Raw genomic sequence first — 13,947 nt, 5'->3', positions numbered from 1 at the left:
TACATGGATGGGAGGTGTATGGAGGGATATGGTCCGTGTGCAGGTCAGTGGGACTAGGCAGAAAATTGTTCGGCACAGCCAAGAAGGGCCAAAGGGCCTGTTTCTGTGCTGTAGTTTCTATGGTCCTATGGAGTGGGGGGGGAGGGAAGAATTCCCAAGGTTCTGGGTCCCGAACCTTCCCATCCTCAAATGTTATCCCTTGTTCCCAGAAACCTCAACCTCAACCTCAATCTGCAAGTTCTGATGCAAATCCCATCGCGAAGCCATGCTGTAGGAAATACCTTATTGTCTGCCTGCACCGCACGCCCTCCGTAACTGATAGACTTGTTCTGCATTCTGCTACTGGTCGACCTCACTGCACTGTGAGATGACCTGACCTGGATAAACAGCGTGCAAGGGAAGTGCTTCACCGTGACTCCGCACTTCCCATTTCCCCAACCCTTCCCTCGGACAACCTGACCAGTGAGCCTCTCTGTTTCATGGATGGCCGTAGGAGAACGGAGGCATTCACCATGTGCCTAACCTGAGCAGCCCACGGCCTGCCATCCTCCAGAATCTCCCTTGGTGCTGCACCGCAAGACCCCTGGGTGGCACGATAGTGTAGTGGTTAGCACAACACTTTACCACATGGGAGACCCGGGTTCAGTTCCTGCCACTGCTAGCAAGGAGATTGGACGTTCTCCCACATGGGTTTCCTCCGCATGCTCTGCCTTCCTCCCCCAGTCCGAAGATGTTCCAGATGGTAGGTTAATTGGTCATTGTAAATTGTCTCACGATCAGGCTAGGATTAAACTGGGGAGTTTTTGGGCAGCGTGGCTCAAAGCAGTCGTCCCGGAACGCACCCAACACATCTTTAAGAAAGAATCCAAAATAAACAAGCTAATTAATTAGGAGCCACCCGGCACGTAAATATTGGCCCAGATCAGAGGCAATTGCTGATTGCGTCGCCTCTGATCTGGGCCGATATTTACGTGCTGGGTGGCACCTAATCAATTAGCTTGTTTATTTTGTGCTTTTTTCTTAAAGATGTGCCGGATGCGTTCCGGGACCACTGCACCCCGGCATGCTTCGCGGCCCGGTATCGGTCCGCCACCCAGAGGTTGGGAACCACTGGCTCAAAGGGTCGGAAGAAAACTTTGGAGCAGAATTGGGCCATTTGTCCCATAGAGTCTGCTTCACCATTTCAACATGGCTGATCCATTTCTCTCTCAGTCCCAATCTCCTGCCTTCTCCCCATATCCTTTCATGCCTGACGAATCAAGAAATTATTAACTTTGGCCTTAACTACACCCTCTGACAGCCTCCACAGCCTCTTGTGGCAACGATTCCCACAGATTCCCCACCCCTTGGCTAAAGTTCATCTTGACCTCGGTTCTAAATGGATGACCCTCTGTTCTGAGGCTGTAGCCCCTGGTCTTAGACTCCCCCACCACGTACCCAGAGGATTCAGTCCACCCACCATTCCGACACGCTGGTTTGTCACCAGCACCTGCAGGTCAGTCTCATGACCCCCTGTGTCTCACCTCCCCGGCCTTCTTGGTTAGAGAGAGGAGGACGGGAACCGGGGTGCAAGAGCGGTAGGTGAGATGCTGGACGGGCACAGACATGCAGGCGTCGGAAATCTGAGGCACCACCTAGACAGAATCCCGGAGGGGTTCAGTGGGCCAGGCGGCACCCGTGGAGAGAAATGGACAGTCAGCCTTCTGGGCCTAGACACTTCACCAGGATTAGAAAGGAAGGCGGCAGAATCCAGAATAAGGGGTGGGAGGAGGAGGAGGAGGAAGAGGAAGAGGAAGAAGAAGAAGAGGAGGAGGGAGAGGAGGAAGGAGAGGAGGAGGAGGAGGAAGAGGAGGAGGAAGAGGAAGAGGAAGAAGAGGAGGAGGAGGAGGAGAAGAAGAAGAAGAAGGAGGAGGAGGAGGAAGAGGAGGAGGAGGAGAAGAAGAAATAGAAGAAGAAGAAGGAGGAGGAGGAGTACAAGCTGGCAGGTGATTGTTGAGACCAGGTAAAGGGGGGAGATGCTGGAGGTGATGGGTGGTAGAGGTAAAGGGATGACGAAGAAGAAATCTGACAAGAGGGGACAGTGGACCATGGACTAGAGGGAAGGAGGAGGTGGACCAGAGGGAGATGAGGACAAGGAAGCAGAAGAGAGCTGCTGAGAGGGCTATCATAATCAGGGTGATACAAAGACGTGTGAGGGAGAAGCAGAGGTGAGCAGTTTATGGAAGCTGGAGATCTCACTGCTGATGCCAGCAGGTTGGAGGATCCCAGGCGCATTCTGAGGTGTTGCTCCTCCGTCCTGGGCGTGGCCTCTTCGGGGCAGTAGAGGAGGCTGTAAACGGACGTTGGTGTGGGAACAGGGAGTTGAATTGAAATGGGTGGCCACCGGAAGGTCCTGGCTGTTGCAGCCGACAGGGCGAAGGTGCTCTGTGGAGCACCGACACCGTAGACGAGTGCGACAGTCGCAGGTGAGGTGTCACCTCCCCCTGGAAGGGTTGTTTGAGGTCCAGGAATGGCGGTGAGCGAAGTGCCCGGCGGTTCAGCTGGGCAGAGGTGTGCAGAGTAGAGGGAAACGGAACAAAGAGGTGTGGGCAAGGGGGTGGAGCGGGATCCGGGTGGACCCGGGTGAGGAGGGGGGTGACTGGCAGAGGTGGCAAAGGGCAGCAGATGGAGGAGTCTGACGGGAGAGGAGAAGGGGGGGGTGGATCGCTTGGCCCCTTAGCCCTGTCGCCCAGTGCAATACGTCTAGGGGGCCAATCTTCAACCTGAGCCCCAATTTCCTACCATCTGCTCCCTCGGTATCCAGAGCTTGGAGATCCTCGGTGACTACCTACCCTACCACCCACCGTCCGCCGGGGAAGCGGAGTGGATGAGCTCCACCAGGCTGGTTCCTGAGGTCAAAGGCATTGTCACACAGAGCACGGTCTTGCATACCATCCACTCAGAGCAGATCGTTACTCAGTGCATTGAAGTAGAACCAGGTAAGCCAAGAAAAGAATAGGGAATCGGTGTCACGGGTTCAGAGAGAGTGCAGTGTAGGGACAAGAGGTCATAACAAAGTGGATCGTGAAATGAAGCATTCATCTTATCATTAGAGAGCTATTTGTAGCCTTCTGATAGCAGGGTAAAAGTTGTCCTTGAAAACTTTTTTCAAACTTTTCAAGCTTTTCTGACTTCTGGTGGAAGAGGGGAGGAGAGGGAATGTCCGTGGTGGGAGGGGGGTCTTTGATTAAGCTGACCGCTTTACCGAGGCGGGGGGAAGTGTGGACAGAATCCGCGGAGGGGAGGCTGGTTTCCGACATGCGCTGAGCTGTGCAATTTCTTACGGTCACGGGCCAAGCCGCGGCCCACCCAACAAGGCAAACGGGGCAAACTGACTTTCGATGAAGCCCTCTAGAGGGGAGAGTTCCAGAGATTCTCCTTCCCTCCCACCAGGAGTAAGGAACTTTTCCCCATCTCTGATCTGGCCGGCTGACCCCTTATCCAGAGATGGTGACTCTCCCCTCTCCCTACCCTCCTCCAGTTGCAGGACAGCCCACAGTCAGGGGGCAACGCTGTAACACAACACAGAAACAGTGGTGGTGGTGATGGTGGGGCGGGAGGGGGAAGGGGGCAGTAATGTGGCGGGGCTGGGCCGGATTAGGAGCTGGAGCTGAGGCCAGGCTTGGATGGACCATGGACCATGGTCTCAGAATTCACCCAGATTCACCTTTGGCCCATCCAGTCTGTGCCAATAATTTACACCAATCCCATTTCACTCCTCCTACGTTCCTACAGCACCCCCAGATTCTGCCCCTCACTCACAAATGGGGGTGGGGTGGGGTGGGAATTCACAGTGGCTGGTTACCCCACCAATCACACTCCTGTATCTGGGGAGATGCCTCTGAACCCCAATCTCACCCATCTGCATCTTGAAAGCCTAATCCGGCCTAACCCCTTCCTGTACTGGGGAACTTAATCGTCACCCTCCCCAGTGGAGTTAAGCTCCCTCTAACCCCCTCTTGTATTGGGGAGCTCCCTCTAACCCTCTCCCTCACCTTCCTGTATCATGTGAGCTCCCACACCAATGGGCTCACTTTTGACAGTTCTTCATCTCATGTTCTCAGTATTTATTGTTTGTTTGTTTGTTTGTTTGTTTGTTTGTTTATTTATTATTTTTTTCTATTGTATTTGCACAGTTTGTTATCTTTTGCACACTCATTGTCCATCCTGTTGGGCGCTGTCTTTCATTGATTCTATTCTATTTCATACATTTGCTGAGGATACCCACAAGGAAATGAATCTCAGGGTTGTATATTGTGTATATAAATGTACTTTGATACTGAATTTCCTTTGAACTTTGATTTTTTCAACTAACACCTTCCTATACTGGGAAGCTCCCTCGAGACCATTCCCTCACCCGCCTATGCTGGGAATCTCCCTCAAAATCCCTTCCTCACCCTTCTGTGCTGGGAAGCTCCCTCAAAACACTTGCCTCATCCTCCTGTGCTGGGAAGCTCCCTCAAAACCCTTGCCTCACCCTCCTGTGATGGGAAGCTCCCTCGAGACCCTTCCCTCACCTTCCTATACTGGGAAGCTCCCTCGAGACCATTCCCTCACCCGCCTATGCTGGGAATCTCCCTCAAAACCCCTTCCTCACCCTTCTGTGCTGGGAAGCTCCCTCAAAACACTTGCCTCATCCTCCTGTGCTGGGAAGCTCCCTCAAAACCCTTGCCTCACCCTCCTGTGATGGGAAGCTCCCTCGAGACCCTCCTATGCTGGGAATCTCCCTCAAAACCCTTTCCTCACCCTTCTGTGCTGGGAAGCTCCCTCAAAACACTTGCCTCACCCTCCTGTGCTGGGAAGCTCCCTCAAAACACTTTCCTCCCCTCCTGTGCTGGGAAGCTCCCACAAAACACTTTCCTCACCCTCCTGTGCTGGGAAGCTCCCTCAAAATCCTTCCATCACCCTCCTGTGCTGGGAAGATCCCTCAAAACTCTTCCCTCACACTCCTGTGCTGGGAAGCTCCCTCAAAACACTTTCCTCCCCTCCTGTGCTGGGAAGCTCCCACAAAACACTTTCCTCACCCTCCTGTGCTGGGAAGCTCCCTCAAAATCCTTCCATCACCCTCCTGTGCTGGGAAGATCCCTCAAAACTCTTCCCTCACACTCCTGTGCTGGGAAGCTCCCTCAAAATCCTTTCCTCACCCTCCTGTGCTGGGAAGCACCCTCGAAACCCATCCCTCACCCTCCTGTGCTTGGAAACACCCTCAAAATCCTTTCCTCACCCTCCTGTGCTGGGAAGCTCCCTCAAATCCCATCCCTCAACCTTCTGTGCTGGGAAGCACCCTCGAAACCCTTCCCTCACCCTCCTGTGCTGGGAAACACCCTCAAAATCCTTTCCTCACCCTTCTGTGCTGGGAAGCTCCCTCGAATCCCATCCCTCACCCTCCTGTGCTGGGAAACACCCTTGAAACCCTTCCCTCACCCTCCTGTGCTGGGAAGCTCCCTCAAAACCCTTCCCTCACTCTCCTACACTGGGAAGCTCCCTCGAAACCCCTTCCTCACCCTCCTACACTGGGAATCTCCCTCAAAACCCCTCCCTCACCCTCCTGTGCTGGGAAGCTCCCTTGAAACCCCTTCCTCACCCTTCTATACTGGGAAGCTCCCTCGAAATCCTTCCCTCACCCTCCTGTGCTGGGAAGCTGCCTTGAAACCCCTTCCTCACCCTCCTGTGATGGGAAGCTCCCTCGATACCCCTTCCTCACCTTCCTACACTCGGAAGCTCCCTTAAAACCCCTTCCTCACCCTCCTACACTGGGAATCTCCCTCAAAACCCCTCCCTCACCCTCCTGTGCTGGGAAGCTCCCTCGAAACCCTTTCCTCACCCTCCTGTGCTGGGAAGCACCCTCGAAACCCATCCCTCACCCTTCTGTGCTGGGAAACACCCTCAAAATCCTTTCCTCACCCTTCTGTGCTGGGAAGCTCCCTCGAAACCCATCCCTCACCCTCCTGTGCTGGGAAACACCCTCGAAACCCTTCCCTCACCCTCCTGTGCTGGGAAGCTCCCTCAAAACCCTTCCCTCACCCTCCTACACTGGGAAGCTCCCTTGAAACCCCTTCCTCACCCTTCTATACTGGGAAGCTCCCTTGAAACCCTTCCCTCACCCTCCTGTGATGGGAAGCTCCCTCGATACCCCTTCCTCACCTTCCTACGCTCGGAAGCTCCCTTGAAACCCCTTCCTCACCCTTCTATACTGGGAATCTCCCTCGACATCCCTCCCTCACCCTCTTGTGCTGGGGAGCTCCCTCGACCCTGACCAGAGGCCAGGGTGAAAGTTCAGTTACTCCGGGTTGCAGCTGATGAGGAGGGACGGGTATTGAACTAAGACCCTGATGCTTTGATGTTGCCGGGACAGAGAGCAGCCTCACTCTCCTCCCCCCTCCCCCCACCGTGTCCTGGTGTGTTGGAGGGGCTGTGCTCTGGGCTCTGTGCTGCCACTCACAATACTGCTGATTATTCCGCACCCCTCCCGGCCGAGCTTTCATCCCGGGAATGTCACTGGGTATTGTCCAAGTCTCCAAGCCCCTGCCCACTGCACGGCAGCGTTCCTGTCCCATGCGATCCTTGTGATGCTTAGGGGAGGGTGGGGTCAGGGTTCAGTCCGTGGGAGCTGGCAGTGGCCACAAATTCCTGATGCTGTTGTTTTCCAGCAGGCTGACATTTTAACCCTCTGTCGGCTGGATCATATCAACTGGTCAAAGCATTAGTGCAGCTGTTAGCGCCACTAGCATAGCCCAGAGACCTGATCTTCACAACTGAGTGGTTGTGAGACTATCTGTGTGTGTGTGTGTGTGTGTGTGTGTGTGTGTGTGTGTGTGTGTATCTATGTGTGTGTGTGAGAGAGAGTGTGATTGTGAGTGAGTGTATCTGTGTGTCTGAGTGTGTGTGTGATTGTGTGTGCGCGCGTCTGAGTGAAAGTGTGATTGTATGTGTGTGTGTGTGTGTGAGATTGTGTGTGCATCTGTGTGTGAGTGTGTGAGATTGTGTGTGTATCTCTGTGAGTGAGTGTGTGACATTGTATGTGTGTGTGTGTGAGAGAGAGAGAGATTGTGTGTGTGAGTGTGATTGTGTGTGTGAGTGTGTGTGTGCTTGTGTGTGTGTTTGTGTGTGTGTGATTGTGTGTGTGTGCGTGTTTGTGTGTGTGTGAGTGTGTGGGTGTGTGTGTGCGTCTGTGTGTGTGTGTGTGTGTCTGTGTGTGTGTGTGTGGTTGTGAGTGTGAATGTGTGTGTGTGTGTGTGTGTGTGTTTGTGTGTGTGTGTGTGTGGTTGTGAGTGTGAATGTGTGTGTGTGTGTGTGTGTCTGTGTGTGTGTGTGTGTGTGTCTGTGTGTGGTTGTGAGTGTGATTGTGTGTGTGTGTGTGTGTGTACGTGTGTGTGTGTGTGTGTGTGTGTGTGTGTGTGTGTGTGGAGTTTTACACATTCTGCTCATGATCCCGTGTGTTTTCCCCTAGAGCTCCATTTCCCTCCCACATCCCAGAGCTGTGTGGGTTGATGGGTTAATCAGTTGCTGTGAACTGACCCCTCGGTGTACGGGTGAAGGATGGGATCTGTGAACCAAACCCCCCGGTGTACGGGTGAGGGGTGGGATCTGTGAACTCGACCCCCCCCCCCCGGCGTAGGGGTGAGAGGTGGGATCTGTGAACCAAACCCCCCGGCGTACGGGTGAGGGGTGGAATCTGGGTGGAGTAGACAGGAATATGGGAAGAAAATGGGAACTGCATATGCTATTGAAGAGAGAGGAATGATTGCTTCCCTATGAACTAGCACAGGCTTATGGGCCGAGTAGTCTCCTCCTCCACCTGACGGGTGCCTCTTGAATTATTGCCAGGGATGCCATGAAGACCACCTGTGCCCTCTACGAACAGGTGGACGAGGAGGTGCATCGCCTGGTGCAGGTGTCCAACCAGCGACTGAAGGACCTGGAGGGCCTGGCTGAGTTCTGGTGGTTCGAAGGCCAGTTCCAAGAGGTAGTGGGGCGGCTTGACAAACCGGGGGGTGGGAAGTGGGTGGCCCTCGGGCTGACAGTGGATTGTTCTGCTTTGGAGTATTTGGAGTATTGCATGCAGATCTAGTTGCCTCGTTACAGGAAGGGCATGGAGGCTATGGACGGGGTGCAGAGGGAAATTCACAAGGATGCTCCCTGGACTGGAGGGTACAAGCTATACGGAGAGGTTAGACAAACTTGGGTTGTGTTCTCTGGAATGGCAGAGGCCTGATAGAAATTTTGTGAGATATTGACAGGGTAGAGAGCCGGGAGTACTTCTCCCCAGGGTGGAAATTGTCAAATAGGTTTGAGACAAGAGGGGGGATGTTCAAAGATTTATGAGGCAAGTTTCTTTTACACAAAGAGTGGTGGATGCCTGGAGTAGGCTCCCGGGGTAGAGGTGACATCAGGTAGGACAGTGGTGAAAGACAAGATAATGGATTCACTTTCGAAGGCTCTTCATCTCATGTTCTCGATATTTTTTGCTTATTTATTTATCATAGTTTCCTTCTTTTTGCATGTGCACGGTTCGTTGTCTTCTGCACTCTAACTAATCACCCAAGTTGTGCAGTCTTTCACTGACTCTATTATAGTTATGATTCCATAGATTTACTGAGTACACTCACAAGAAAATGAAGCTCAGGGTTGTATATGGTGACATATATGTTCTTTGATAAAATTTACTTTGAACATTGACCAAGAGGCTTATAGACAGACACATGATGTCACAGTGCGCCCTGGCAAAGGCGGAATCCAAGTGTGGAGGATAGACAGTCTCACATGTTAATTCATCAAGTTCCAACAAAACCTCGGTGGCTCGGCAGAGTGACCCCGTAAGATGTAACATTCTCAATCAGAATTGGGTTTACTATCACCGGCATATATCCTGAAGTTTGTTAAATTTGTGGCAGCCGTACAATGCAATACATGATCATATACAGAAGAAAAGAAAACTGAACATTATACCAAGTATATATATGTATATTAAACAGTTAAATTAAATAAGTAGAGCAAAAAGATAGAAAATTAAAAAAGCAGCGAGGTGGTGTTCATGGGTTCAATGTTCGTTCAGAAATCAGATGGCAGAGGGGAAGAAACTGTTTCTGAATGAGTGAGTGTGTGCCTTCAGGCTCCTGTACCTCCTTTCTGATGGTAGCAAAGAGAAGAGAGCATGTCTTGGTTGACTGGGGCCCTTAACGATGGATGCCTCAAAGCTAGGACCCCACAATATGTGCGAATTAGGAGTCCACTTAAATAACTGCAGAACACAGCAAACCCGTGCCAGTCAAAGTAAATTTATCCAGGTCAAATAGAAAGCACCAGGGGTTGATGACTCACATTAAGACAAGAATTAACAAATTCAGGTGTTCTGGAAATCTTGGAGCCCGTTGCTTTGTGGCTCTCTGCCAGGCCTGATGGACATGGATCATGTGCTGAAGGAATTAATTTAATTCAGGACAGACACTGTGGGTCAAAAGGCCTGTTCCTGTATTGGAGAATGGAGAAATAGCTATTCTCCCTGGAGCAGAGGGTAGACGAGAGGGGATTTGATTGAAGCAAACAAAATCCAGGTGGGCTTAGCCAGAGGAGATGGCAGCTGTTAACCTGTAGTTCAGGGATCAGGGATCAGGACCACTTTGGGGAGGCTGGCCACATCCTCCACTTCCACAGGGGAAAAATGTGGGAAATGACCTCGAGTTAACAACACAGATAGGTGACTGCGACAGAGAGAGAAATCAGCTTACTGCAGTCCGAGAGTTCAACATCATCCATGCCATGAACCCAGAGGAAAGATGAGGTGCAGGAGGACACAGACCGATAGGTCAGAGACAGAGTGGGATTAGTTTTATGACATGCAGGTCACACTCACTGGTCAGAGACGCAGGGGATTCTGCAGATGTGGGAAATCCGGAGCAACACACACACACAAAATGCTGGAGGAACTCAACAGGTCAGTCAGCACCTATGGAGGAGAATAAACAGTCAAAGTTTCCGGTCAATATACTTCAGCAGGATTGGAAAGGAAGTGGGGGGGGGGGCATGGAATGTGTAGAAGCCAGAATAAAATCACAGAGGGGGAGAAGTGAGAGAGAATCTCACTGATCTCCTTCCTAAGAGACAAAGTCTCTTTGGGGTATGCCTGCCCTGAAGAAGATTTCCTCCTCTCTTTGATGGGACCCTCTCTCACTGCCCACCCCTCAACCCCAGTTCAAGTTGAAGAGACTTCAGCTCTTCGACACGGAAGGGTCGGAGAGAGTTACAGCAGAGAGAGAGGCCCTTCTGCCCGTCCAGTCTGTACCGACCAGTAACAGCTCACTCAGTCGGGATCAAAGATCCTTACCTGAAACACTGGCTTCTGATGCCGCCTGGCCCATTGGGCTCTTCCAGTAAGTTTGCTGTCAGAAATTCCGCCAGTCAGCCATCCGCTCACACTGATCCCGTTTCATTCCTGTCGCATTCCTGTCAACTCCTCCCAGATTCTCCCTCCACCCCCCCCCGCCCCACCCACACACAGGGAAACAATTCACAACGGCTGAGTGACCCACTGCCCCCGTGCCCCTGGGACATGGACACAATCCAGAGACCCTAGGGGAAACCCATGGGGTCACAGGGAGGATGTGCAGTGTCCATACACACACACACACACACACACACACACACACACACACACACTCACACACTCTCTCTCTCTCGCTCTCTCTCTCTCTCTCTCTCTCGCACACACACATATGAAATGTTTCTCAACTGGGGGAACTGCACCTGGAAACACAGACACAAACATGTACACATCCAAAGCACAAAAGCATATACGATGGGGTGATTGATAAGTTCTGGCCTAAGGTAGAAGGGGTCAATTTTAGAAAACCTAGCACATTTATTTTTCCTACATTTACACACTTGGTCCAGCGGTCGTGGCGCATACGGATCCCTTCTTTGTAGAAGTCGATGTCTTAGACCTCTGGAAAGTGGTCCACAGCGGGGGGTGATTGATAAGTCCGCGGCCTAAGGTAGAAGGAGATGAGTTATTAACTTCAAACTTTCTGCATTATCACTCAAAGAGTTGAACTGCACGTGCATGTAATGAGAGCTCTACAACTCATCTCCTTCTACCTTAGGACACGACCTTATCAATCACCCCTGCTGTGGACCACTTCTACAAAGAAGGGATTCGTATGCTCCACGACCGCTGGACTAAGTGTGTACATGTAGGAGGGGACTATATTGAAAAATAAATGTGCTAGGTTTTCTAAAATTGACTCCTTTTGCCTCAGGCCATGAACTTATCAATCACCCCTCACGTATATAAACGTGTGTGTAAGTGTATATACACACACACTCCAGGACACACCTTAGCCTACACCCCAGCACTATGCAGCCCCACATCCGCTCCTGAGCAACCGCAGGGGCACAGGCTCCCCTGTTGGCGGTCTGGTACCCTGACGTTCGGTCTCTCTCCCCTCCCGCCCCAGGTCTGCGTCTGGCTGAGGGAGGTGGGGAAGCCACAGCTGGAGAAGGGCAAGGAGATGGAGGATTCGCTGCCCGCGCTGTGCAAGAGGCAGCAGGAATTCCGGGACTTCAGCCGCACGGCACTGGTAAGGAGTCGGGCGGGGCACTGTCGGGAACCGGAGGGTGTGACGTTGGGGAAACAGAGGAGTAATCCCGAGCTGTCCCTAGATTCAGCCTGGCTGAAACGGAGATGGGGAGAGATGTCCTTTCAGAGGACAGGATGAGTCTTTGCGATTCTCTCGCTCAGAGTCACAGCACTCTATGTCTCTGTATCAACAAGAGTATTACAGCGACAGACAGACAATAAGGTGCAGGTCACAGATTGTGAGGGCAAGAGCCCATCTTTCTGTATCAGCGACCGGGAAATAGGGTGAGGGTCACACTAACATGGGCAGTGGTCTTGTAGAATGCGAGAGCAGGTGGAATAGGGGCCGAGCGGCCCCTCCTGGCTCCGGATCCGAACGTTTGCACACTCCAACGTTATTCCCGTCTCTTCACTGGGAACAAAACAGGAACACAGCCAGAGGGCACAGCGACTCCTTCAGGGAATGGCCCACTGGGACCTGGAGGTCTCCTCTCGTCTCCAGCCCTACGCCGACAAGCTAAGGGATTACCGGTCGCTGGTGACCCAGTTCACCGAACGGTTGGAGCACCAACGGCTTCACATCGAGAGGACAATCCGGCTCCATGAGTTCTTCAGGCTGGTAGGACAGCAGTTCTTCAAGCTGGGAGAGGGGTCACTGAGGAAGCTGGATTATCGTCAGTGGGGATACAGTCAGTAACACAGGGTGCTGGGGGAGAGGGGTCACTGAGGGACGGTGTGAGGGAGCTGGGTTATCGTCAGTGGGGATATAGTCAGTGACACAGGGTGCTGGGGTAGAGGGGTCACTGAGGGACAGTGTGAGGGATCTGGATTAACGTCAGTGAGGATACAGTCAGTGACACAGGGTGCTGGGGGAAAGGGGTCACTGAGGGACGGTGTGAGGGATCTGGATTAACGTCAGTGAGGATACAGTCAGTGACACAGGGTGCTGGGGGAGAGGGGTCACTGAGGGACGGTGTGAGGGAGCTGGTTTATTGTCAGTGGGGATACAGTCAGTGACACAGGGTGCTGGGGGAGAGGGGTCACAGAGGGACGGTGTGAGGGAGCTGGGTTGTTGTCAGTGGGGATCCAGTCAGTGACACAGGGTGCTGGGGGAGAGGGGTCACTGAGGGACGGTGTGTGGGAGCTGGGTTATCGTCAGTGGGGATACAGTCAGTAACACAGGGTGCTGGGGGAGAGGGGTCACTGAGGGACGGTGTGTGGGAGCTGGGTTATCGTCAGTGGGGATACAGTCAGTGATACAGGGCACTGGGGGAGAGGGGTCACTGAGGGACGGTGTGAGGGGGCTGGGTTATCGTCAGTGGGGATACAGTCAGTGACACAGGGTGCTGGGGGAGAGGGGTCACTGAGGGACGGTGTGAGGGGGCTGGGTTATCGTCAGTGGGGATACAATCAGTGACACGGTGCTGGGGGAGAGGGGTCACTGAGGACCGGTGTGAGGGAGCTGGGTTATCGTCAGTGGGGATACAGTCAGTGACACAGGGTACTGGGGGAGAGGGGTCACTGAGGGACGGTATGAGGGAGCTTGGTTATTGTCAGTGGGGATACAGTCAGTGACACAGGGTGCTGGGGGAGAGGGGTCACTGAGGGACGGTGTGAGGGGGCTGGGTTATCGTCAGTGGGGATACAGTCAGTGACACAGGGTGCTGGGGGAGAGGGGTCACTGAGGGACGGTGTGAGGGGGCTGGGTTATCGTCAGTGGGGATACAGTCAGTGACACAGGGTCCTGGTGGAGAGGGGTCACTGAGGGACGGTGTGAGGGAGCTGGGTTATCGTCAGTGGGGATACAGTCGGTGACACAGGGTGCTGAGGGAGAGGGGTCACTGAGGGACGGTGTGAGGGGGCTGGGTTATCGTCAGTGGGGATACAGTCAGTGACACAGGGTCCTGGTCGAGAGGGGCCACTGAGGGACGGTGTGAGGGAGCTGGGTTATCGTCAGTGGGGATACAGTCAGTGACACAGGGTCCTGGGGGAGAGGAGTCACTGAGGGACGGTGTGAGGGAGCTGGGTTATTGTCAGTGGGGATACAGTCAGTGACACAGGGTGCTGGGGGAGAGGGGTCACTGAGGGACGGTGTGAGGGAGCTGGGTTATCGTCAGTGGGGATACAGTCAGTGACACAGGGTGCTGGGGGAGAGGGGTCACTGAGGGACGGTGTGAGGGATCTGGATTAACGTCAGTGAGGATACAATCAGTGACACAGGGTGCTGGGGGAGAGGGGTCACTGAGGGATGGTGTGAGGGAGCTGGGTTATCGTCAGTGGGGATGCAGTCAGTGACACAGGGTGCTGGGAGAGAGGGGTCACTGAGGGACGGT

At 53.3% G+C, this 13,947-nt stretch overlaps 1 protein-coding gene across 1 annotated transcript in view; it reads left to right on the top strand.

Annotated features, from left to right (window-relative positions):
* LOC134352528 (uncharacterized) overlaps positions 1–13,947 on the top strand; it is a 276,182-nt gene that overhangs the window by 63,415 nt on the left and 198,820 nt on the right. Inside the window, exons 10-12 of the mRNA XM_063059793.1 lie at positions 7,867–8,005; positions 11,493–11,615; positions 12,042–12,233. Coding sequence (XP_062915863.1) covers positions 7,867–8,005; positions 11,493–11,615; positions 12,042–12,233 — 454 coding nt within the window. The remainder of the gene's footprint in view (positions 1–7,866; positions 8,006–11,492; positions 11,616–12,041; positions 12,234–13,947) is intronic.

Source organism: Mobula hypostoma, chromosome 10 (assembly GCF_963921235.1).
Source record: "Mobula hypostoma chromosome 10, sMobHyp1.1, whole genome shotgun sequence".
NCBI classification, from domain to species: Eukaryota; Metazoa; Chordata; class Chondrichthyes; order Myliobatiformes; family Myliobatidae; genus Mobula; species Mobula hypostoma.
The sequence above is the reverse complement of the archived record's forward strand: the minus strand, read 5'-3'. Positions and strand labels throughout refer to the sequence as shown.